Raw genomic sequence first — 24,392 nt, 5'->3', positions numbered from 1 at the left:
GTATAATACTCAGCTTTGGGAAAACCTAAGTCAGCTCCAGCATTTTTGCAATCTTTAATGTTTATTTTCCATGACAGGTCTACTGTAAATGCCAAAAAGTAATGTACCCAACAACAATGAAAAAGACAATGAAAAATGAATTATAAGAAGGAAAGTGCACATGTAGATTTTTTATATAACTTTCTGGACGGGGTTAGTATAGAGAAATTTTGATTTATTCTTTTTGTGGTAGCAATGTCTTTTTTAATTAACAGGAACAAGAAAGGGAGCAGTCCATTGATCTCAGACATAACCTGATCCCTCACTGCCAGACTGATCATGACAGTTCAATTGCCGCCATACCCTTCTGTCAGTACAAACCTTCCCATCACTAATGATATCGATTCGGTGCCACCGCCGGTCTGTCACAGCTGCCGTAGAGGGAAGCTGCAGCTGTAGGGTACCTGAGCCATAGCTGACACTTAGAGAAGGGACTCCATTCTTCAGTTCTGACACAGAGAAGATTTGACATCACCACAACACCTCAGACACAGCATCAGCAAAAACTCTCATCAGATGTGAAGTGTGGCAATGCTGGTTTTGAGAATACATTTCAATCTCAATCAGCACTTTCAATTTTAAAAAGATGTTTGTTGATCTCTACTACCAAATATCTACTGCAAATATCAGGATACAGCAGATAGTTTGATTTTTGGATGGTGCAATATTGTTTGAGAGTAAGCATAAACTAGTCTTCTTCAACCCCAGGAGATACACAACTTCACTGGAAGCTGTTTTTTTTATCCTGGAGCACAGAATCTTAATACATAAATTTAAATTTCTAACATGTAACATGTTATATTGATACAGTACTGTATATGACATGAATTGTAATAGGCCAATGTCAGAGGGCAGCTCAATCTTGTTGTTTACATCTAAGATAATGCACCTGAAGTGGATAATGTCATTTGAGTAGGCAGCTACATCAGCATGCTAAGGTACGGGTAAAGGTTTATTCCATGTTAAAAGGAAAAGAGTTTTTCAGATGTGGCTCCACAACTGAAATGTTAAATCTATTTTCTTTTCAACATGGAATAAACCTTTACACGTTGAATTGGATGATACCTCATTCAAATATTTAGGAGTTGTAAGCAATTTTAAAAATATACCTGAAATTGAAAAATTACATCAATTAACCAACAATTATAAACATGGCTGGAACAAAATCCATAAGACACCAGGGTACTCCATGACCAGGATTGGGAACCACTATTCTAGAAGAGGTTAATGAAATGTCAGCATAAACAACCATTATTTAAACATACTGTACAACTTAAACACCAGTGTTTCCCATCTTGTATCTACTACAGTTGATGTTTTTTCAATATGTATTATGTTCATTTGTGCTTCAACCAATTCAAGAAATGTCCAGAAGAGATCATTGGATCAAATACATTTAAGTAGGTATCTGCATCAGCATGTGTAGGCTGCAAAGGAACAAGTAAAGGTTTATTCCATGCTGAAAAGAAAAGAAAAGACACAACAACAAACAACAAAAACATCTCAAGAAAACAAGAAAACAACATCTCTTGTTTTCTTAAGTATAATTAATAAAATCCATCGGGTTCAGGATATTGTTTAAATTGTAGCACAAAAATATTTAATTTTTGTTAATATTAAGTTTTTAATTAGTGACTAAACTTTTTCATGCAGTAGCAGTATTACTGATCAAGCCATTCAGGTAAGCTGCGTTGGTACGCGGTGGATGTGGCGCATCATACCACATCTTACCACATGTTAATTGAAATATGATAATAGTATCTGTAAGCACCTTGTAAAACCACCAGGTGGAGCTAACAAAGCTTAACATCTCATGTACAGCATTTCAGCTGTCACCAGAAAACACCTGCTTTCGAATCCTGCTCACTGCTGCGGGACAATCTTTTTCCAATTAAGAATTAAAGTTGTATACGCTTTAGATTATTGATAACTGTAAACTCTGTATTACAGCATGTTAATCATTAAACATTAAAAAGTCGGTATATTTTATAAAAGCAAGATTGCTCAGTTAAACAAAAGTATACAACCTTCCACTTTCATCATAAATATTTTAATTATGCATAAATATTTTATGCATCTAAGTCTTTAACTTCGTAACTTACATGGGTTCTGGTTTTAATGCGCTTGTTCTAACATTATTAAGCTTATATTCTGTACTTCATAAGTTATAACGTTTGATCCTTTTCTAAGAATACATACAAATAAACATTTCTTTGAAAAACTAAAATAGCAAATATTACGGACACTATACAACATTTTTGATATTTCTAAATATCACAACATGTTCGAAGCTAGGTGATTTACTAAAAGCAATGAATAATTCCAAACTGCTACTGTACTGCCACTACAGTATAGCTTGTGGGAAATATATTTATTTGTCCTGCATCAAAGTTTTACATTACAAACTCCAATCGTTTCATTTTGTCTATTGCTACGATATCGACAGCAATGTCAAAATGTTTCCAAAATAACCACAAGTGAACGAGGTGAGAGATTTGATAATTGCAGTAATTGGAGAACAGCCTATCAACATGATGGGCAAACAATTTTTTTTATTTTAAAAAATGTTATCAAAACTAAGATACAATGACGTTTTTTCTGCCTAACTCAAACATTGCTTGACTTTAAAAGCTGAAAAAAATGGTTTAGATAGTTAAAAAACAATTTTTAATTAAATGTTTTAAATACTTGAATTTCATAAAAGTTGTACTGATTTAATACCTCTTGATAGTAATATTAACATGGAGTCATGTAATTAAGCAGCCAAGGGCTGCTCACAAGGGGACATTTTGGAAACATTTGATGTTCATTTATTTTTAATATATATATATATTATTGTCCTTATAGTAAACAATTTAGTGGTAATAGGCAATGGAATGTCATGTAGTGCGCTGCAACCAGGTGGTTCAAACCCTGATCAGAGAATTACTTTGTTTCTTACATAACTGAATATATAAAAATAGTCCATTATTAGTAGCTTGTTGTTGGCCACGGTGTGTGTATCTGGATGAATGATCATAAGTGGTGGTTTCTTGATTTAGGATTTCTTCAAGCAATTCTTTAAGTTAAGGAAGGGCTAAAAGAGGGCTGTACTGTCACCACGCTGCAACCAGCTTGTGCCATCTGTATGCCTGCCGTTCGTTACAATATTAATAATGAATGACCATGGATGAGCTGTAAACTGAAGAGTTAGAGAAGACATGTTGAGCTTTGTCTTTTCAGCTTGGAATTTAACTTTACAGCGATCCTTTTGGCTATATGTTTACATAGCCGGATGAGTAAAAATATATTGGATTAATAACTGGAGTAAGAAAAGATATTTCACACATAAATTGAGACCATACCGCTTTGCAACAGCAGGCAGCGAGACCCGGCTGGGAGGGGGGGCGGTATTTTGATTTTCCTGCGCTAACCTTATTCACTAAAATACTATAATGAGTCCCTGAGGCATACTGTTCAAATTTTAGAATTATAAAAATAAACCTTTGTTGAGTTTGCACGACTGACAAAACGTACCTTTTGAGAAGTTGTGTACTGCTTGGAAAGTAGCAGATTTTGACAAACAGCTAATTTTGCTTGACGAATTAAAAATCTGGCTGTACTGTAGCTTTATTTAATTGTGCAGAAAGTCACCAAGCAGCTTTGTTAAGAAGAGCTTGTGTTAACACATCACACTGTTTGAATGAGTTTTAATCAACTTTGTCAGTGGAAAAAAATGTCTGCGGGCACTTTTTCTTTCCCTCCTGGTGTGAGGTGAAATGTTTTTTTTATTTTACTGGGTATGTGAACATTGATTGAGCACTGGGGCGTACAGTGAGAAACACAGTGAGATTACTGAGATGGATATTTTTAGTAAATATGTTGTCAAATATCTGAATTTTTGCAAGACAAAATTGTATCCCGCTGTGAATCAGCTATGTGACCTTGCCCACGTGAAATTGTGGGAAAGATGTTTAGTGGGCAGTGTAGTGACCATAGATTGTTTTAATACAATGTACAGTATAACAGTATAAAGCAAGTATATTTTTTCAATGTTTGTAATCACTATTCTTGTATTTGTATTTGTATTTGTATTTGTATTCAGTTTGCTACTGTGTGTTAGTTGGTGGGCAAATGTTTGAGGTGAAATTTCATCCACAAGGAGCGGTCTTCTCTGCTTTAAAGCAAACCAAACTTTTTCGGCTTTGTATGTCGCTCAAGACATTTCTCTTTGACACTTTCTTTAGTCATAGAGGTGGGAAGATGCTTCCCCCATCCCCCTTCCCTCTGCCTGCCTCACCTGTTTCCTTTTTTAACCATTCTATGTCTGAATCGCAGTGGCTGAGGGAGAGTAGAAAGAGAGAAAAAAAGTGAACCCTGGTTTTTTGATAGTTAGAATTAACGTATGTTTGAACACAGTCTTGCAAATTAATGTTTTTACAAGATGTGGAAGTGAAACAATTTATCACGGTGCGAATTTTAATACTAATTATTGATTACTAATAATTTATGCACCTGATGCCTGACATTATTTATATATATAAAATATTGAACTGTGACATAACAGTCAGAAATACAATCGGCGCCACCTCTTCTCTTTAGTTAGCTCAGTGGGTGGTGCGCGGTTTTCTCAATCACCTGCTAATTCGTTTCACACCACGGGAAGTTAGAAGGCTTCAACTGATGCATAAAAAATACAGCATAATGCCTTCTCTCGTTATGAAGTCACTTGCACCTGGGATCCGCTTTATTCAAACTAAGGTTTCTAAAAATGCAACCGGGTACTAGATATTGTTTAAATAAAAGCTGTGCAATTTTACACAAATCGCGATCGTTAAAACTGTACGTTGCAGGATCTGTGTCATTTGTTCAAAAAGTTATTGACATCTGAAACATCTGAAACATCGTATTTCATAAATAGGTATTTTAATAAGCGAAGCTTAAGAAAACCAAAGAAAAAAATTACTCTGAAAAAGATACAAGAAGTTTGAAACTATTATTATTAAATAAATACCATTAATGACCAGACACATTATAGTTTCAGTGGTATTTTTAATACCGCCTTGTTATTCTTGATTCTAATTACAATATATATGATTTTGTTTTAAGGCTTGAGGCATCTGTTAAATTGCCCCACTGAATAAAGTGTTTTGAATTAAACTGGTTGAACAGTTGACAGTATTCATGTTTTAATTTCATTATTAATATAACTTAACATTGAATATGTTATAATATATATATATTTACAAAAAACATGTTAATAGGGTGTCATAATGAAGTAATAATGAAGTATTTGGATTTGACTCATGTGTAAATGAGTCAAATCCAAAATAAAACGTGTTTACAAAGAAAGTGGATTACAATAATACAACTAGCTATATAAATATATATATCCTTAAATTAATATCGTTATTAATTTCTTTAGATAAGCAATTCCATATTATATTCCCTATTTAGCGGATTCTAAAAAGTATGAGGTTTTTTACTGCGATAACGAGCGCAAGTTTTAATTGAAAAGGCTAATCACTTACCTCCCTTAACTTTGAATGTGTTGTGATATTTAGAAATACCCACAAATATATACAATATAGTGTTGATAATATCTACTATTTTAGTTTTTCAAAGAAATGTTTATCGGTTAAAAGAAAACTCATAGCAAGAGTTGGGTTTGAACCCCCAACCTCCGACATGCAAGTCAGATACCTGAGCATTACACCAATGCACCGCTTGACAACTTTAGCTAGAACTGAACAGGGCAGGCAGATAGTTTCTAAGTAATCACGGGTGAATGAGTCAAATTGATGCAGATGTTTACAAAGAAAGTGTACTACTGTGATAATTTCAGCTATATGAATATAATTATATCATTATTAATTCCTTTAGATACTCGATTCCATATTTAATTCCCTATTAATCAAATTCTAAAATGTATGTTTTTTTACTGCGATAACGAGCACAAATATTCATAGAAGAGGTTAAAACATTATAACCTTTTATGAAGTATACAGTATAAACTTAATATAGTCAGAATGAGCATGTAAAAACTTTTCCAAAATAACCACAGTATGTAAACGAATGAAAGACTTTGATGCTTAAAATATTTAGGAATAAATTGGAATACTAGTGTGTATTTTTTATTTAAACTACCAATACCAGCCATATACAGTTTACATAATATGTTTATGTTCCTAAATGAATATGGTTTATGACCTTCAGATGCTTTTTTCTCCTCTTCTTTTCATGCTCAGCTACTACAATTTCCATTTAGTTGTAAAATTCGATATTAATATTCAATATTAAGTGGATTTAAACATGCACAGTAAAGAGGTTAAATGAAGCAACCAATGCACCACGAGTGCTGCCTGTCGCTCATGTTGGCCGACACGTTGAACTCTAGATAATTTCACGCGGTATGGTGTTGTACCGTGCATTTTGAATGGCTGCATCTGTACATTTCATTTCAGCTGTAAAAAGGCCTAGTTGAAATAATTTATCATTAAGATTGATTTCTTGCCTATCACAGCGATTCTCTAGAGGTAGAGCATAAAGTATATTCAATAATAACATAACAAAAGGCAAGCTAATCACAGACATTTGGTACTATAAATAGCACACTCTTGCAGCTAAGCATGTCAGATTTCCAGTTTTTACTCAAACAGTCCTAGTTTAACCTTTATGCTTCAAATACCTTAATTATCTTATAGCCTGCGTAGGAGAGGGAGTCTCTACCCCTGGAGACATGACACTATCCAGGGAATGCAAATACACCATAAATTTAACTATGGACTCTTACCCAGTGCTATGAAGTCCTCATTATCCCCAGGCTGAGCTTGTGCTATGGGCCCATTGTAAAACAGAAGCCCATTGGCTGTTTCAGTGATGAACTCCAAGGATATGTGACTCTGAAAGCAGGGTTTTATAGGAGTGAACCAGGCATAACCATGACCATGGAAAGTATGCTTTGTTTGTTGACACTCAGGCCCATCAAACATTGGAGGGCATTTACATCTGAAAAAAATCAATTACAAAGATTAAAATTAAAGAGGTACTACAGTTGCAGACATAAGTATTGTCAGACTATACCTCAAATAAACAAATTCACTGTAGTTTCATAATTACCATTAGGAAAATAAGGACAGTTTCTAAAATAATATAGACTACAGGTAAAATAATATATTTGTTTCAGAAATAGGAGGTCAATATGTCTATACCTACATATCACATACAGAAATATTAAGTATAGTTGACATTTAACACTTTCAAAAACTATCTGGTTCATTAAAACAATTTTGAGGTACAGAATTCTGAAACCATGTTTTTAAGCTGGATTCCTCCGCCAAAGCTTGTATAAGTTTAAAAGTCAGTAATATACAAAGATATAAAAAGCTATCTACAGTAGATAGATAGAGTGTTACAAACAGATAAGTAGAAATAAGGAACCTTAAAACAAAAAGAGCAAAAACTATTTGGAAATTACGCATTTTAAAAGACTGTTGGCAAATGTTATTTTCCATTGACTTTACTGTAGAAACACTCCAAAGATTCTAAAGGAAATTTTCATGCCATCATCAGTACCTGTAGCCCAGATCACTGTCAATACAAGTGCCCCCATTCAGACAGGGGCCATGGGGATAGGAGGAGCAGGAGAGGGGAAGCCTCTCACGTGCTGAACAGGTGCACTGCGTGTTGACAGAGGCTGTGACGGAGACCAGAGAAACATTTCCACTGTTGAGCGCTGTGGGGGTGTTGCTGAAGGAAATGATACTGGAACAACCAGTTGCATGGCTGCAGTCACTGTAGGCACACTCATCCACCCCTACTTGCAAAATGGTCACACCCATGGCAGCCTCTAGCTGAAGAGAGAGAACACATTCAGTGTCCTGCCTGTATGGTGTAACAATGCTGATAGGTTAATTGGCTTCTGTAAAACAAATTGGCACTGGTATAGTATGAGAGTGTGTGTCTGTGTGTGCCCTGTGATCCACAGGCATTCCATATAGGGTGTATCCCGTCTTGTGCCTGGTGTTTGTCAGGTTAGGGTCCAGCTTCCTCCACTGGCTAGAGTTGTAAAAATTGTCAGATGGATACATTTATTTTATTAAGAAAAGCACTAAAGAGACTGATGGGTTAAAGGAACTTCAGTGAAATTCATGTAATCAACTGAATCACTTATTGCAACTTACTGTATGTATGTATCCACGTTATAACCAAAAATGAAACTGATATTATACAGTAAATAAACATAAACTGCAAAATTATGTTTTAACACACTAACATTATAAATGATGTTCTGAAATAATGCCACCACCATTTCCTTAAGGAATGTTCTTAAATTCTTTATTACATACCAGCAGTGTGCTTCTGTCAGGTCTGCTTTGAAATACAAGCAGTTCAAGGATGCATACTGTAGATATACAGTAGGTTAATTAACTCATATTGTAATTGTATCAGGTCAACCCTTTATTGTGAATACCTTTGATTTGTATGCTGCCACTATTCCATTGAGTTTTTCAGCTTTGTAATAGCGGGAACCATGAGCTGCAAACCACACATTGACTTCACTGGGGCGTAGTCTGCTACTGGCCACACTGAAGATGTGAATGTTGTCCAGGTCAGCTGGAATAATCTCAGAAAGCAGACTCTTCAATCTGAAGTACCTGCTTTCCTTTCCCTCTGGGGCTGATACAAATTCCTCAACTGTACTGTCTTTGATGAGACAAACAAACAGCAGTGTTTAGACAAATCCTCCACAATATTTTCTTGAGACTTCCAAAAACTTTATATAGAGTGCTTCACTTTCCAATATGGTAATTACATTATAATCTCTCTATGGTCTCTGTTTCCAAGGAGAATTGATAAATTCTTATGAAAACATTAAAAAGCAATAGCTCTTAAATTCTGGAAAAAGTTAAGGGAAAAAGAAACAAAATAAATAATTATATTATGTAATTCATTTTTTCAGGCTTGTGTAGAAATAACAAATAAAGAATTGCAGAGTCGTCAGAATTATAGAGGAATAAGCAATAAGGGACTTGGTTTAATAGCACTGCACAGTATGCTCTCAGAATCAGTCCAGCATTACACACTATAAGGAAAGTGTACTAAGCTATTTGTAACTGCCAATAAGGTTTACATATTTCTTTTTCCATGAACTTTTTCCAGGAATTAAGAGCTATAATATTTTAATGTTTTCATAAGAAATTCTCAAGATAAGAAGATTCCATTGTAAAATACTCACTGGTTATTCGTACAGAGCCTGCATTCTGGAGAGCTTCTTCCTTCAGATCTTTGACAGTGACTTCTACCGTTGAGGTGACATCTGGCCAGGTTTTATCTGCCACTCGGACTTGTAAACTATATGACCCAGAAGGAGTCCCCTCTTGGATACTGAGCTGCCCTGAGTTTGGATTTAATATAAAATACCTGCAAGAATGGCAACAGTACAGTCTTGTATTCATCAAGTGCAGTTTTATCCAGAAAGAGGCTATTTATTAATCCAGACAGAGGCTATTATTAACAGAGTTACAAGAGTAAGACAGCCAGGCACTTTGCAGTGTAATACCACTCAATGAATAATTCATGCATGTTCATATCATTACAAGAACTTGCAAAGACACATAGCATCTTTCCCAGTAATTCTTCCATCATTAAAACAGATGATGATGTGATTAAAGGGAATTGGAACACTAGCCACTCTGACACAATGATAGCTTTTTTCATGGATACTATAGTGTCAAGTAGCTTCTTCATCTTTATTGAGATAAGACTTTTACTTACTTAAGTAAAATCTGCCAGTTACTACAGTAGATCACTTATCTGTCTTTTACGGTGCATTACGAAAATGGCTTCTCTAGTTAAAGAAGACTAGTCATTTTACTATACTGGAGAATGAAATTGCAAGCAACAAAAAGGAAATCTCCTGCAGCTCTGGAAATATGATATAATATTATGATAGAGCACTCTGAAATTAAAAATTCTAGATTGGCAAACTTGTCTTTTTTCATGTCTTTTAAAAGGCAAATTGAATAACTAAGGTGAGCTTAGTTCAGCTGCTTTCATCCCTCCCGAACTTTAACTAGTATTCCATTTTGTAATGAACATTGGACATTTCTGGAAAAAATAGTGCTGCAGGTGCTTGTCTTTTGAAAGAGGTCCAGTTGTACAGTGATCAAGCATGAAGAGGTGTGAGCAGTGAATGAGAGTGTTAATACACCCTCCTATGCATAAACAGAGAGTAAAAAGTGCTTCTGGACTCTTTAGTTTGTATTAATCATCTGTGCAGTGTGGTTCCAAAGAAAGTTCAACCTTAGTGGTTATCCTGCAACACAGTGGATTGGTGACTGATCATTTAATAATGTAGTACAGCAGTTTGTGTTGCTGATTTGAAAGGCTTTAATCTGGTCCAGTTAAGCACTAATCGGTTAAGCACTAATCTGAATTGGAGCACTGCTGGAAGAAAAATTATAACACCCCTTGGAACTCCATTACAACTGTTCACAATTGCACTTGACTCCTGGCTTTCTTCTTCTTTTTCCAGCACATAAAAGCAATTGTTCTTTCATGTTTTCTTTGGTAGTACTCAAAATACACATATTTACTTCCCAGAAGTTGATCTCATATTTAAATATACATTTAGGAAATGTAGGATCAGGTAAGAAAATTACCCTTGAAAGCACCTTTTCCTACAAAATGCAGTACAAAATATATCTTTATCAATGTATTTCTCTACTAGAGAGCTTTTAATTAAAAATAAAACTGAACTATTTTGTTTTGTTGAACTATTACTACAATCTGTTACAGTGAGTTAAGCTCTCTCTGTTTTGCTGTAAAATTAGATTTAAAATAGATATAGATGTGCCAGCACTCATGATATTCTGTGGACCTGGCTTCTAGAGGAGACAACACAGCAGCTATAATTAATCATGGAATGACTAAAGTAATGAAACTATTTTCAGCACTGAAAAAAGTTTGAGGTATTTGACAGGTTTACAGAGATATGTGGCATCTGTTCAGAATCAATAGGATTTTTACTGAGGGGATGCTTGAAAGACTGAGTATTTGCAACTAGCCTGAAAGCTTGATTTAAAGGCAGCAGATGAATAAGTAATTTAATCAATTTTTAAATTTCAACTTATGTACCCCAGAGGCTAATGTGAAATGTTACAATTAGCATTTGAAATGTGATTGAATGAATAGGAGGACATTTTGAATATTTAAAACATTGTAATTTTCATTTTGTGTCTATTATTAAAATTACTATTAATACATATTATTTGTTTAGTGATGAGATGAAAAACAAATGCACATGTACACCAATCTCATAATAATTCACTTTAGAATTTATTCAGTGAGTAACATTACTTGACCCCTTGAGTATTCACACAATTATATCAAACCAGCAGTAAGAGTTCTTTTGGACATGTGGTTTTGGACAGGGTTTTGGACATGTAACTCATGTCATGGGTGGGACGGTGCAGTTTTACCCTTTAGCAAGACATTTTACTCAAATTGTTAAAAAACCAAGCTGTTCAAACAGAATCTATGCAAATGTAAGTTGCTATGGATAAAGCAGCCTAATCAACTAGTAATACAAATCTATCACATTCCAAAGTGTTTTTTTATCTGTAAGTGACTGATTTCTTAGCTGCTTGTTTCAGGTTTCAGTAAAAAATCAAAGCACCTGGATGGTTTGCCTTCAAATCTGTAAACCTTTTCATTCCAGTCATCTAGGTCAGGGGACTGAACTTGGCCCAGCACCGTTGTTGGAAGTATACCTGGGGAAAACATGTAATCAGGTTTCAGAACTCAGGTTACACATCAGCCATCAAAACATATAGATTTAATGGAGAGAAAATAGGTACTCTCTTTTTTAGATAAAAGAATCAACACCAGTATATGTACTGTATACTACTGTATGTACTTGATATACTGTACAGTGCTTTGCAAAAGTATTCACCTCCTTTCAATGATGTCCTAGTTAGTTGAATTCTAAAAAATGTACAGCATACACATTTTTTAAACTGTATATGTTAATGGAAGACATGAATGCTCAAACTGAACACTTTTGTCTGAAAGACGTTAGATGAAAGCAATAAACGCAAAGAGAAAAAAATCCATTGACTGCAAAACTATTTATGCCCTTTGGTTTGCAATCCTAAATAAGTTCAGTTTCACACACTACAAAGATATGTATACATTATTTGTAATTCAACAAAGGGGGAACTATATGTACATTAAAAGTGGAAAAAGATATATTAGTATATCTTGATTCGTCCAAAAGCAGAAAGTGTTTTACGTTTACTTGGCAAGGAATGTTTTGACTATCTGAATACCACCCATGTCCTTTCATGATATCAGTGCAAATCACTCCTGGGGCTCATGTAACTTTATTTGTTAAATGTTAAATATAATAAGGAACATTTACATGTTTAAAATAGTTTAAAACCTCAATTAAAAAATAAATAAAATGGTATACTAATGTGTTTATTTACTATTTCATGGGGGACTAAACCCCTTCTATTGAAGCACTTAGACTTTATAAACATAAAATATGTCATAATAATAATTGCAAATAATAATTGATAATGAAATTAATTGCTACCCTGTTGCTCAAAAAATAAAAAATACATTCCAAGCCTTATCTGTTAGAAATAGCATAACAATAGACAAAAAAAACTATTAACTCCCTAAAAATCAGTAAAAACACTTACTGCACTCACCCTCATAGCTGTAGATAATAAATTCTATGTGCCCTGCCACATGTGGATGATCATTTCTGTCGCCGATGGTGATTGTCAGCGTATTGGTTGCACTCATAGGAGGACTGCCACTGTCAGTCATTAAAATAGGTAAGCAGTATTGTTTCTGTTCTTCTCTATCAAAAGTTTGCAGCGCTGTAATCAGAGCACTGCCATTTTTCAAGTCAGTAAGGTTGAAACTACTCACACCAGGGCTCTCCATCAACAGCTGGAAAGAAAAGGGTGCACCATTGGGAGGTGTATCATTGTCTTTGGCATAGAGCAAGAGTGAAGAGTCATTCATTTGGACAACCTGGGGTGCACCCGTGTTCTCCCATACTATAGGATGATACGGTACCTCAAAATCTGGTCCATTGTCATTAACATCTTGCACTGAAACTAAGACTATAGCTGTGCCGGTCAGGGACGGATTTCCCATATCTGTGGCATGTAGCAGGAGGCGGTGCTGGGCTATTTTTTCCCGATCCAAGGAATCAGCTACTAAAACCGAACCAGCCTTGTCCACCAAGAACTGTTCGTATGGATCTGACTCAGGTTCAATGCTGTAGGTGAATCTTCCATTTTGCCCTGAGTCTAGATCAACAGCTGTGACATGGGCAACGATCGTGCCGACTGGGACATCCTCAAACAAGGTCTCTGCCTCATAGAACTGGGGGAAGAATACAGGAGCATGGTCATTGGAGTCTTCCACCTGGATAACACAGTAGGCTAAACTAAAGAAATCCATGTCCTCCACCTTCACTGTCAAGTTAAATGTCCGCTCATGGGGTTTTTCAAAGTCAATCTTCTTCTTCAGCCTGATGGTCCCCCGTCGGTTCATCTTATCTGTCTCAATGAAGAATTTGCGGTCTTCGTCTCCACCAACAATGCTGAAGGTCATCATGGCATTTTCCCCCTCATCTCCATCAGTGGCTGACATCACAAGCACTTCACTGTTGATGTCCAAGCTTTCAGTCACAGAAGCCATATATACCCTCTGTGTGAATACAGGAGGGTGGTCATTAATGTCTGACACTATAATTGTGGCCGTCCCAGTTCCTGTTAGGCCTCCTCCATCCCTGGCTTCCACCACCACTAGATATTTGTCTTCTACCTCTCTATCTAGGGACCTGAGGACAGTATAGATAGTTCCAGTGAAGGGGTTGATGGAAAAAAGGTTAAGGTTGATCTCATTGCGTACATTCTGCACTATCCTGTAAGTTAGAATTGCGTTCTTGTTGGCCTTAGGGTCGTCCAAATCAGTGGCAGTCATTTCCATAATGGAAGTATCAGCTGGGGAGTTCTCCAGCACATAGCCCACAAAACAGCTGTCAATAGCACACAAGAAGACAGGAGAGTTGTCATTGACATCTTGCACTTCTACAATGACATCAGCAAACCCAGTGAGACCTGCCCCATTCTCATCCGTGGCCAGGACTAGGAATTGCCACACAGAGCGCCCCTCTCTGTCAAGCTTTTTCTGGGCATAAATCTTCCCAGTCAGAGCCTCAATGGTGAACTCGCTATCAGCACCTTGGCCATGCAAAGAGTAACGCAGGGCGCTCTGGTCTGCCTCTTGGTCTGGATCCGTGGCTGATACCTACAAAAGAGCAATTTTCTAATGTTTTTCATCCATAAGAACTACCATGTCATGACTAACATGTCAGCTAAGCAGTTTGCCTCAAGATATAACTTTTGCAGGGCCTTCAAAACATTCATCATAAAACCTACAACTATTAAACTTAAATATTACTGAAAACAAGCAAAGAAAACAGACTTTGGCTTCTTGTAGTTGAGGGGTGTTTACTCAAAACATACTTTACTGAATTTGTGCACAAGCCTTTGAAGTCTTTTTTCCCCTGACAATTAAAAGTCACAATCCAGGAAGATTAAAGACTGAAACAGAGCAATCTGAAATTTTCAAAATTAATTTAAATTTAGAATCTAAAATATACCAGCACATCTGTTAATAAATATTGAAAATGACATAGTGTGCCTAGCACAGACTTTAAGGGGTACCTTCACAGACATTTATTAGCGGCAGTCCAGGATTAATGAAGATTTAAGGTTGTTAAATTAGTAGTAAATACAACTCTTTATATAACAGTGTCATACACTATGGAAATCTGCTGCATAAAAACAAAGAAATGAGCAGAGAAAATATGCAGGCTGAGACTCTTCAGTCTCACCAATTATTTTTTAATATATACATTACACTCAATGTAGAATTGCTGATTATTTTTTTCCATGTCTCAGAGCACAACTGAGTGCAAGGGGGATAATACGGACAGGCAGACAAGCTACTCTGACATTCATCCCTTGAGACTAGAAGTTCCACGATGACATTGCAAGAGGGTTAGCCCTGATTGGAAGAGATGCATCTCTCTCATGGACATTACCACAAGCTTGAAGATGCTTAGGAAGCGGTAGTAGTCAGAGTTTTAATGAGAGCAGAAAAACCCTTGGCTAACAGATTCCTGCATCTACGCTTCACAGTGCTGAGCCAATACTGTATACTGTCTTTCGGGAAAACCTTGTCAGAGAAAGTTTGTGGCATGACCCTTGCTCAAATTTATGATATCTGGATGACAGATCTCCATCTGTACCCAGAAAGACTAAATTCTTCTCTCATTTGTTGCATTTCTTTTGTCACATGTTAATAAGGGGCTAACTAAAAAAAGGTTTGTAACTGGGATGCCTTTCTCCTCTTGTTGCCACTCTTGTTGCCTCTTGTGTTTTCTAGTGCTTTTTCACATCTAAAATAAATGAATGCCCACCCAGATGAAAACAGCGTTCTAAATTTTCCAACTGATATATACAATATTTAAAATACTTTAAAAAGCAATTAATAATTTTAGAATACCATTATACTATAATAAACATCAAAGCAACAGTTCAGCAGCACAATCCGTTTGAGTTTAAACTGACTTTAGTTCCAATACCATCTGAAAAGAGAACAATGAACCATGTAGGTCCCTGACTTGGATATAGCACCCTGACCTGTAACACAAGCACAGGCAGCTCAGTGAGCTCCTCCATTACGCTGCTGTGATACTCGCTCTGGCTGAAAATGGGTGCCTCATCATTCTGGTTGATGACGTTGATGATGACAAGTGTCTGATTCTCCCATTTTCCATCAGATGCCACCAGTCTCAGTTCGTAGTGCTGGTTCTGTTCATAGTTCAATCGCTGTGCTATGAAGATCGTCCCAACTTCAGGCTCCACATCAAACGTTCCTTTGGAATTGCCTGAAGTGATCTGGTACCTAAGTTTAGCATTGGCCCCTGTATAAAAGACCATTGTAAGTTAGGGAGAGTTTAATATGGAGCTGTTGTGAAAAACTACTGAACAAGCAGGAGAAGGGAGAGATGTGGAAGGTAACAGTTAGGAAAATACATAAAGACACCTGCTATATCACAATTTCTGATTAAAATTATAGATTTCACATTACTTTTCACTACAATTTTCTAAAGATGAAGACATTCATAACATTGCCAAACATTTTTTTGCTCATTTGATCCACTAATAACTACTAAGAAAAAAACAGTGTATATAATACAATTTTAAGAGACAAATACCATCTGGATAAATTTGTCAGCTTTCCACTATAACTGTGGTATGTGTTCAGTCAGTGCTTAGTGTGTCCATCAAAACAATAAATGCAATGCAGTTTGACACTCGGTAAACCAAGCTCAAGTGCTTTTGCCAGCAGCAGCCTAGTTAATGAACAGACCATATGGCAACCTCATACTGTCTAAGCAAAAAAGATCTGGTCTTTCAAGAAACAGGACTTCAGCCATCAGGGAAAAGGCACAGATTCTGCTCTTGTTGAAACAGTACATAGTTCATTTTCTGAGAATGAAAGAGAGTTTGGGCCAATTGCACATCATTGGAAATTATTTATTTTCCTTCTTTAATGAAACTCACCTTAAATAGAGATTAGACAAAGCGTGTGAAATGGATCAGTTTTAACAAACATTTAAGAAAGTTGCTTGATTTGCCTTTCAATTTACTTCTAATGTCAGAGGAAGACTATGATATGAGTTTCTCTACATGACATCTCAGAAAACACATAGTTGCCCAAAGTCATTTCTCTACTCTTAATTGCAGTTTCAGTTACCTTTGAACAACTCCCACCTGATTAATCATTTGGCAATAAATGTAACTCTACTAGGGACATGATTCATTGCTACTGCTTCTTTCACAGCATTGTGAAAGAAATAAATGTATGCTTTGTCTTTTAAAATCTCATTAGAAGTAAAGGTTTATATACTACCATTTGTTGTTTTTCCTGTATGAAATAAAATGCCAATAAAATGCCAATAACCAGAGCCAACAACAAGAAATAACCATTCCCCCTCCCTTGTTTAACTTAAAGATTTCCATGAAGAAATGCTTAAACACAAAACCATCACATGTCGATTTAAGTGTCCTTCTTTCAGTTGGGTATGCATGATTAACAACACAGAGTCATTATTATGATTTCTCTATTATTATCAAATCACTCAACTCGTTCACTTGTGGTTATTTTAGAAACATTTTGACATGTTCCTTTTAACTACATTGCTGTCAATATTGTAGCAATTGACAAAATGAAACGCTTGAAGTTTGTAATATAGGGCGCTCTGAACAAGTTAAACTTTGATGCAGTGCAAATAAATTTATTCCCACAAGCTATACTGTAGTGGGTTTAAAACTGTACAATATCGCGCTGTATGCATGCGGCATGTCTTTGTTCAAGTTTTAAAGCTACGGTACAGAAAAATGAGTGTTAAGAAAAAACAGGACATTTGAATGCTGATTGCCTTATGTTAAAGAGCAACAATGATAACAGAGCATGCTACTGAAAATGTATCCCATCCCCCGAGCAGAACTGTCTATTCTACATAACAAACAGTTGGGTGTAACACTCTTCTTTAAATTAAAGGTTGTGAAAACAGTGACAAATCACCCCGAACAAAATACAATTTTAAAATACAAGCAGTTTAAAATTATTCCTTGTTATTAATAAATCACTTAGCTTTGAACATGTTGTGATATTTAGAAATATAAAAAATGTCAATATATTTGCTATTTTAGTTTTTCAAAATGTTTATTTGTTAAAAGAAAACTCATGGCAACAGCTGGGTTCAAACCCCTGACCTCCAGCATGCAAGGCACATGCCTAACTCATTACACCAACTCACCAACTAAAAAATTAAGCTGAAGCTTAAAAGGGCAGGCAAAAAGTTTCCAAGTAATCACGGGTGAATGAGTCAAACTGATGCAGACATTTACAAAGAAAGTGGACTCAGAAATCTAGAAACGTCTTGGAAATCACTTTGATTGCCATAGGGCATGAAAGGAGGCTGAACACAGAAACAAAATGTCACCCCATCATCCCTCCTCTAGAGGGTGCTCCGACCCTTTTGTATTTTAGTTTAGCTATTACATACACCTGTCCCTGGTTTCCCTTTTATTATTTAAACCCTGTGCCTCAGAAGCTCAGGGCTCAGCATTAGAAGACGGACGCCCAGAAGCCCGCCTACCAGCGGTTCCAGGAATAACCATAGGCTTCACAACAGTGCCCTGACAAGCTGAGTCCGGGGCTCAGAGCGCCTGGCCTTCCATGTTCCTGATTCCATGTCCTCGTTCCGTGTTTTTATTCGTGTCTTGTCTTGGATCGATCTCCTGCTTTTGGATTATGGACTGCGCCCTGGCTTCCCTATTTGGACTGTGTTGGACTTGTCACGCCCCCTGAGCACCGGATCACAGCCGTCACGCCCCCCTGTCTGTCATCCCGTCCTTAACCTGCCGTGTTTCCCCCTGAAGTCTTACTCCAGTCACTTCCGGAATATACTGTCTGCATAGGGTCCTAAACAACACGTTGAGGAGTCTGAACCAGCTCCTGTAACATTATACAAAGATCTATGGTTAAGTATTATCATCCTGAACCTTAAAAAATTTAGTGACACCTCTAAAAACCTATAAAACATTCCACTGTTTCAAGAATGGTGAATTTTTCATCAAGGTTTCATCAATTTTTAACTAAGGAGAGGATATAAAGTAATTAAGATGAATCCAAACATGTTGCATCATTTGGATACAATGTCTCTAATACAATTCATAATTATACACTCTGCATTCTATTGCAGAGCTCCATGGCAAAATAAAAAGAAACAAGGCACAGTATATTTCTTAAAGAGCAGTTTTTGATCTCCAGAACTTGTGTATTTATTATTTTACCTTCAATAGACAACAGACACGTGACAAATACTGCTTATTTTAAGCCAAGGAGCTACCCAGAGAAGCTTGGCTATAAAATCCACTCAGACACTTGCATGCTCAGCAGCCTGGTCCTTACCAGGATTTTGTCATGTTTTTATGGATTATCTCAAACAAATACAGATCATCCGCTTAGGTGGACACCTGTGTCTGACAGGGAAGACCACTGGAGATTTTGAAGTCTGACAGATTTTCAAAAATACTATTTCCAAAGTAATCTATGTAATAAATACTTAGGCTGTCAACTCAGCAAATGTCTAAGGAACATACTGTAAATACGCTTCCTATGTGGAATTACTCATTACATGAGGCCTGGATTTTAAAGGGGCATACCAAGATGTACACCCCTCACTGCTACATACAGTGTCACTACAGCTACTACTCTCTTGAAGTCTTGAAAAAAAAGCTTAGAACAGAGTCTATTTTGATCAGCACAAGTTATCTCTACACTCTGATCAGTGTCCCATTCCAAATGGTTAATGCACACCTCTAAGTGAAATATGTAACTACATTTTCACCTGTTTTTTTCTGTTTTCCCCAAATCAAATGGCTAGATTCTAAAATTGATGAAACAGCAGAGATGTTCACCAATAATATATTTCATTATAGCTTACAAATAAGATCAACGATTAGTTCCAAAGAAGGTTTGATACTTTTACCTGTGTCATTGCTTTTTTCTTAATCAGAAAAAAAAACTCTTGAGCTCTCATAGTTTACAGTAATAGTAAGGTTATTGAAGGACTGCACTTGGCATTTTACAACAAGCATATAAAATCCTATAACTGTTAAAAAAAGAAAAAAATACCAGTTTTCCTTAACATGACACCATTTCTTCTTTAGTACAAGTGTTGTGGTTAGCAGAACCACTCCAGACAATATGTAGTAATGAGGAAAAGGCCACACTTCTGTTTCTTTTGAAATGAAAAAATGAAGCACAGCCAATCGAACTAAACAAATCTTTTGGATTTTGAAAAAAACACAGGAAAACAGGCAGAACATAAGACAATCCACCCAAGAATAGAATCCAAGACCCAAAAGCTGTGAAGCAGCAGTTGGATATGACTATAAAATGGTTTCTGTGAAAGAGGGTTTTGTCATGTGTTTTCATAGTGCTAACAAAGCTTTTATGTGGGACTGAATTCAAGCAAATTAAAAATGTTTCACTTATTTGAACCTATACACATTTAAGGATCTACTTGTTTACTGTGGAAAAAATAAACAGGAGTGTAAACACATTTAACCAGTAAAGGTATTATACTGTACTGATATACAGTATACACATTGTAGACATTGCTGGATAGATGTGTGCAATAGCTTTAGTCATTTGTAACCAGCACCACCTAGTGGAGTGTACAAACAGCACTCCCAGGGGTACCTGGAATCAAGCTGGCCATAGTATGTTCAGCAATGAGCATGCAACATGCTTTATTGTCATGCAACATGACCTCAAGAGTATCCAGTGATTGTGAGGTTACTGTTTAATTGGCTAGACTGCATTTGTTCTGCCTTTGACACCTTAGTTCTGCTTTTGGATCTGTAAGAGTGCAATATAATAACAGACAGCTTCTTCACTTCTTGATAGTTTTAGATTTGCTGAAAAGTAGATTAAGTAGATTAAGAACTGGTGACTAGAACTGGGGAAAGGTATAAAAAGAAAAAGAAAAATGACAGGATATTCTAAATTTAATAATTAAGGAAGAAGAAATTTGTCTAAGATGAGTAAAAAGGAAACCAGATAAGGGTGACTCTGCATTATACATTACTTCACCTAAAGGGCTTTGTCCAGTGCTGCACTGCAGAACTGTGCTTGCAGTTGCAAATTATAGAGTTTCAGAGACCAGTGTCTGATCCAGTGCTCTTGGTTAAATAAACTGAAGCATGATGTCCTTTAACAAAAAATATTTTTCTCTTACCTTCATCTTCGTCATTGGCTGTCACGGTCAAGACAATGAAGCCAACATCTTTGTCTTCCTCTACGCTGACTTCGTACACTGACTGAGGGAAGGCAGGAGCATTGTCATTGACATCCATGACAAAGACCCGCACGTAAGCAGTGTCTGAAACACAAGAACCAAAATGACATTTTAGCATCTGCTCGGCATTGGCTCTGCAGAGGGTTTCTCAAAATACTAATCACTAACTTAGTATCCATATTGTAACCACTTCATCCAATAAGGGTCGTGGGGGAACTAGAGCCTATCACAGTAAGCAACGGCTGCAAGGCGGAATAAACACTAGACAGGACACCAGTACTAGCAGGGTACATACAAACACAGACACATGCACACTTACACCAGGGCCAATTTTCCCAGAAGCCATTTAGCCTACCAGTATGTCTTTGGACTTTGGGAGGAAATCTGAGCGCCCAGCGATACCGTAGCTCACACAATCACAGAGAGAACATACAAACTCCATGCAGACATCACCCCAGGCGTGGCATTTACCCCAGAGCAAAAGCACTACAATGGAACAATGCTAACCACAGACTAACTGTGCTGTCTACAGACTAACCTTTTTTTAATAAAATTCTTATCATTTAAACACAAAACAAGTGGCTTCATCTCATAAAAAAGAGAGATCTTATAATAATTGCTTACACTTCTATAGCGCTTTTCTGGACACTCCACTCAAAGCACTTTACAGGTAATGGGGACTCCCCTCCACCACCACCACCAATGTGCAGCATCCACCTGGATGATGCAACGGCAGCCATAGTGCGCTAGAACGCTCACCACACATCAACTATCAGTGGGGAGGAGAGCAGAGTAATGAAGCCAATTCATAGATGGTGATTATGAGGAGGCCATGATTGGTAAGGGCCAATGGGAAGTTTGGCCAGGGCGCCAGGGTTACACCCCTACTCTTTTCGAGAAACGCCCTGGGATTTTTTTAATGACCACAGAGAGTCAGGACCTCGGTTTTACGTCTCATCCGAAGGACAGCGCCTGTTTTTTACAATATAGTGTCCCTGTCATTATACTGGGACATTAGGACCCACATGGACCTCAGGGTGAACAGCCCCTGCTGGCCACGCTAACACCTCTTCCAGCAGCAACCTTAGTTTTTCCCAGGAGGTCCCATCCAGGTACTGACCAGGCTCACACCTACTTAGCTTCAGTGGGTTGCCAGTTGTGAGTTGCAGGGTGATATGGCTGCTGCTTATCAAACTCTATAACTATATAAGATTGAGACCAATGACCTAAAAGAATATAAGATGCGTAACCTGACTTAATTTTACATAGTTTACATTATTTGTAGGTTAGATAAAGCTTGTGCAAGATAAAAGTCCTGTCTTTCATATACAGTGGTGTGAAAAAGTGTTTCCCCCTTCCTGATTTCTGATTTTTATTGCATGTTTGTCACACTGAAATGTTTCAGATCATCAAACAAATTGAAATATTAGACAAAGATAGCACAAAATGCAGTTTTTAAATGAAGGTTTTTATTATTAAGGGAAAAAAAAATCCAAACCTATATGGCCCTGTGTGAAAAAGTGATTGCCCCCTAAACCTAATAACTGGTTGGGCCACCCTTAGCAGCAACAACTGCAATCAAGCGTTTGCGAACTGGCAATGAGTCTTTTACAGCGCTGTGGAGGAATTTTGGCCCACTCATCTTTGTAGAATTGTTGTAATTCAGCCACATTGGAGGGTTTTCGAGCCTTAACCGCTTTTTTAAGGTCATGCCACAACATCTCAATCGGATTCAGGTTAGGACTTTGACTAGGCCACTCCAAAGTCTTCATTTTGTTTTTGTTAAGCCATTTAGAGGTGGACTTGCTGGTGTGTTTTGGATCATTGTCCTGCTGCAGAACCCAAGTGCGCTTCAGCTTGAGGTCACGAACAGATGGCCGGACATTCTCCTTCAGGATTTTTTGGTAGACAGCAGAATTCATGGTTCCATTTACCACAGCAAGTCTTCCAGGTCCTGAAGCAGCAAAACAGCCCCAGACCATCACACTACCACCGCCACATTTTACTGTTGGTATGATGTTCCTTTTCTGAAATGCTGTGTTACTTTTACGCCAGATGTAATGGGACACACCTTCCAAAAAGTTCAACTTTTGTCTCGTCAGTCCACAGAGTATTTTCCCAAGTCTTGGGGATCATCAAGATGTTTTCTGGCAAAACTGAGACGAGCCTTTATGTTCTTTTTGCTCAGCAGTGGTTTTTGTCTTGGAACTCTGCCATGCAGGCCATTTTTGCCCAGTCTCTTTCTTATGGTGGAGTCATGAACACTGACCTTAACCGAGGCAAGTGAAGCCTGCAGTTCTTTGGATGTTGTTGTGGGTTTTTTTGTGACTTCTTGGATGAGTCGTCGCTGCGCTCTTGGGGTAATTTTGTGGATAATGGCTCTCACTGTGGTTCGCTGGAGTCCCAAAGCTTTAGAAATGGCTTTATAACCTTTTCCAGACTGATAAATCACAATTACTCTGTTTCTCATTTGTTCCTGAATTTCTTTGGATCGCAGCATGATGTCTAGCTTTTGAGGATCTTTTGGTCTACTTCACTTTGTCAGGCAGGTCCTATTTAAGTGATTTCTTGATTGAGAACAGGTGTGGCAGTAATCCGGCCTGGGTGTGGCTAGAGAAACTGAACTCAGCTTTCCAAAGATGTGATAAACCACAGTTGATTTATGTTTTAACAGGGGGGGCAATCACTTTTTCACACAGGGCCATGTAGGTTTGGATTTTTTTCCCCTTAATAATAAAAACCTTCATTTTAAAACTGCATTTTGTTTTTACTTGTGTTATCTTTATCTAATATTTCAATTTGTTTGATGATTTGAAACATTTCAGTGTGACAAACATGCAAAAAAATCAGAAATCAGGAAGGGGGTAAATACTTTTTCACACCACTGTATGTGTGTACCACCATTTTAAAAGATGAAAGACATTTAATAATAGTTTAAGATAATTTACATTAATAATGATATAGCAGATATCTTCTAATCCACCAGCATGAACAGACTAATGGGATAATCACAGAATAAAGGCCTTCAGGGTTTCTTGTGTTTAGATTGCTCTGTAAAAACTTAAACTTTATACTAACTTTAGGATAAAGATATAAATAAATGTAAAAATACAGGGTCTTACAGTTAGTTACCCTAGTCAAACAACTGTAGTAAGATAATTATATTTCTCATGGGTTGTGCAGAGTACAAATCAGGTAATATAATCCATATCCACTAGAGAATAAAATGCAAGTCATCACGGACACAAATGGGGATTGGACTGCATGTGCCTCATAATGCCATTGTCAAGTATACATACATGTATTGCTCTGCAGTGCATACTTCCCTCTACACAGGTGTTTGACCAGGTCACCCAATTTTATGTGCATGCAGCACAGCAAAAGTATTATAAATTCTAAT

At 36.9% G+C, this 24,392-nt stretch overlaps 1 protein-coding gene across 4 annotated transcripts in view; it reads right to left on the bottom strand.

The window, feature by feature from the left end:
- Positions 1-24,392, bottom strand: part of LOC102686834 (neural-cadherin) — a 160,821-nt gene that overhangs the window by 23,394 nt on the left and 113,035 nt on the right. For 3 of the 4 annotated variants that reach the window (XM_006635802.3, XM_069195052.1, XM_015357511.2), the window contains exons 16-24: positions 20,933-21,076; positions 15,756-16,039; positions 12,738-14,355; positions 11,699-11,792; positions 9,257-9,441; positions 8,492-8,724; positions 7,594-7,871; positions 6,812-7,026; positions 361-488 (exon numbers count right to left, since the gene is read on the bottom strand). In XM_006635802.3, coding sequence (XP_006635865.2) covers positions 361-488; positions 6,812-7,026; positions 7,594-7,871; positions 8,492-8,724; positions 9,257-9,441; positions 11,699-11,792; positions 12,738-14,355; positions 15,756-16,039; positions 20,933-21,076 — 3,179 coding nt within the window. The remainder of the gene's footprint in view (positions 1-360; positions 489-6,811; positions 7,027-7,593; positions 7,872-8,491; positions 8,725-9,256; positions 9,442-11,698; positions 11,793-12,737; positions 14,356-15,755; positions 16,040-20,932; positions 21,077-24,392) is intronic. The other variant, XM_015357512.2, reaches the window with a different exon arrangement.

The sequence above is a fragment of the Lepisosteus oculatus genome, chromosome 10 (assembly GCF_040954835.1).
Source record: "Lepisosteus oculatus isolate fLepOcu1 chromosome 10, fLepOcu1.hap2, whole genome shotgun sequence".
Lineage (NCBI taxonomy): Eukaryota > Metazoa > Chordata > Actinopteri > Semionotiformes > Lepisosteidae > Lepisosteus > Lepisosteus oculatus.
The sequence above is the reverse complement of the archived record's forward strand: the minus strand, read 5'-3'. Positions and strand labels throughout refer to the sequence as shown.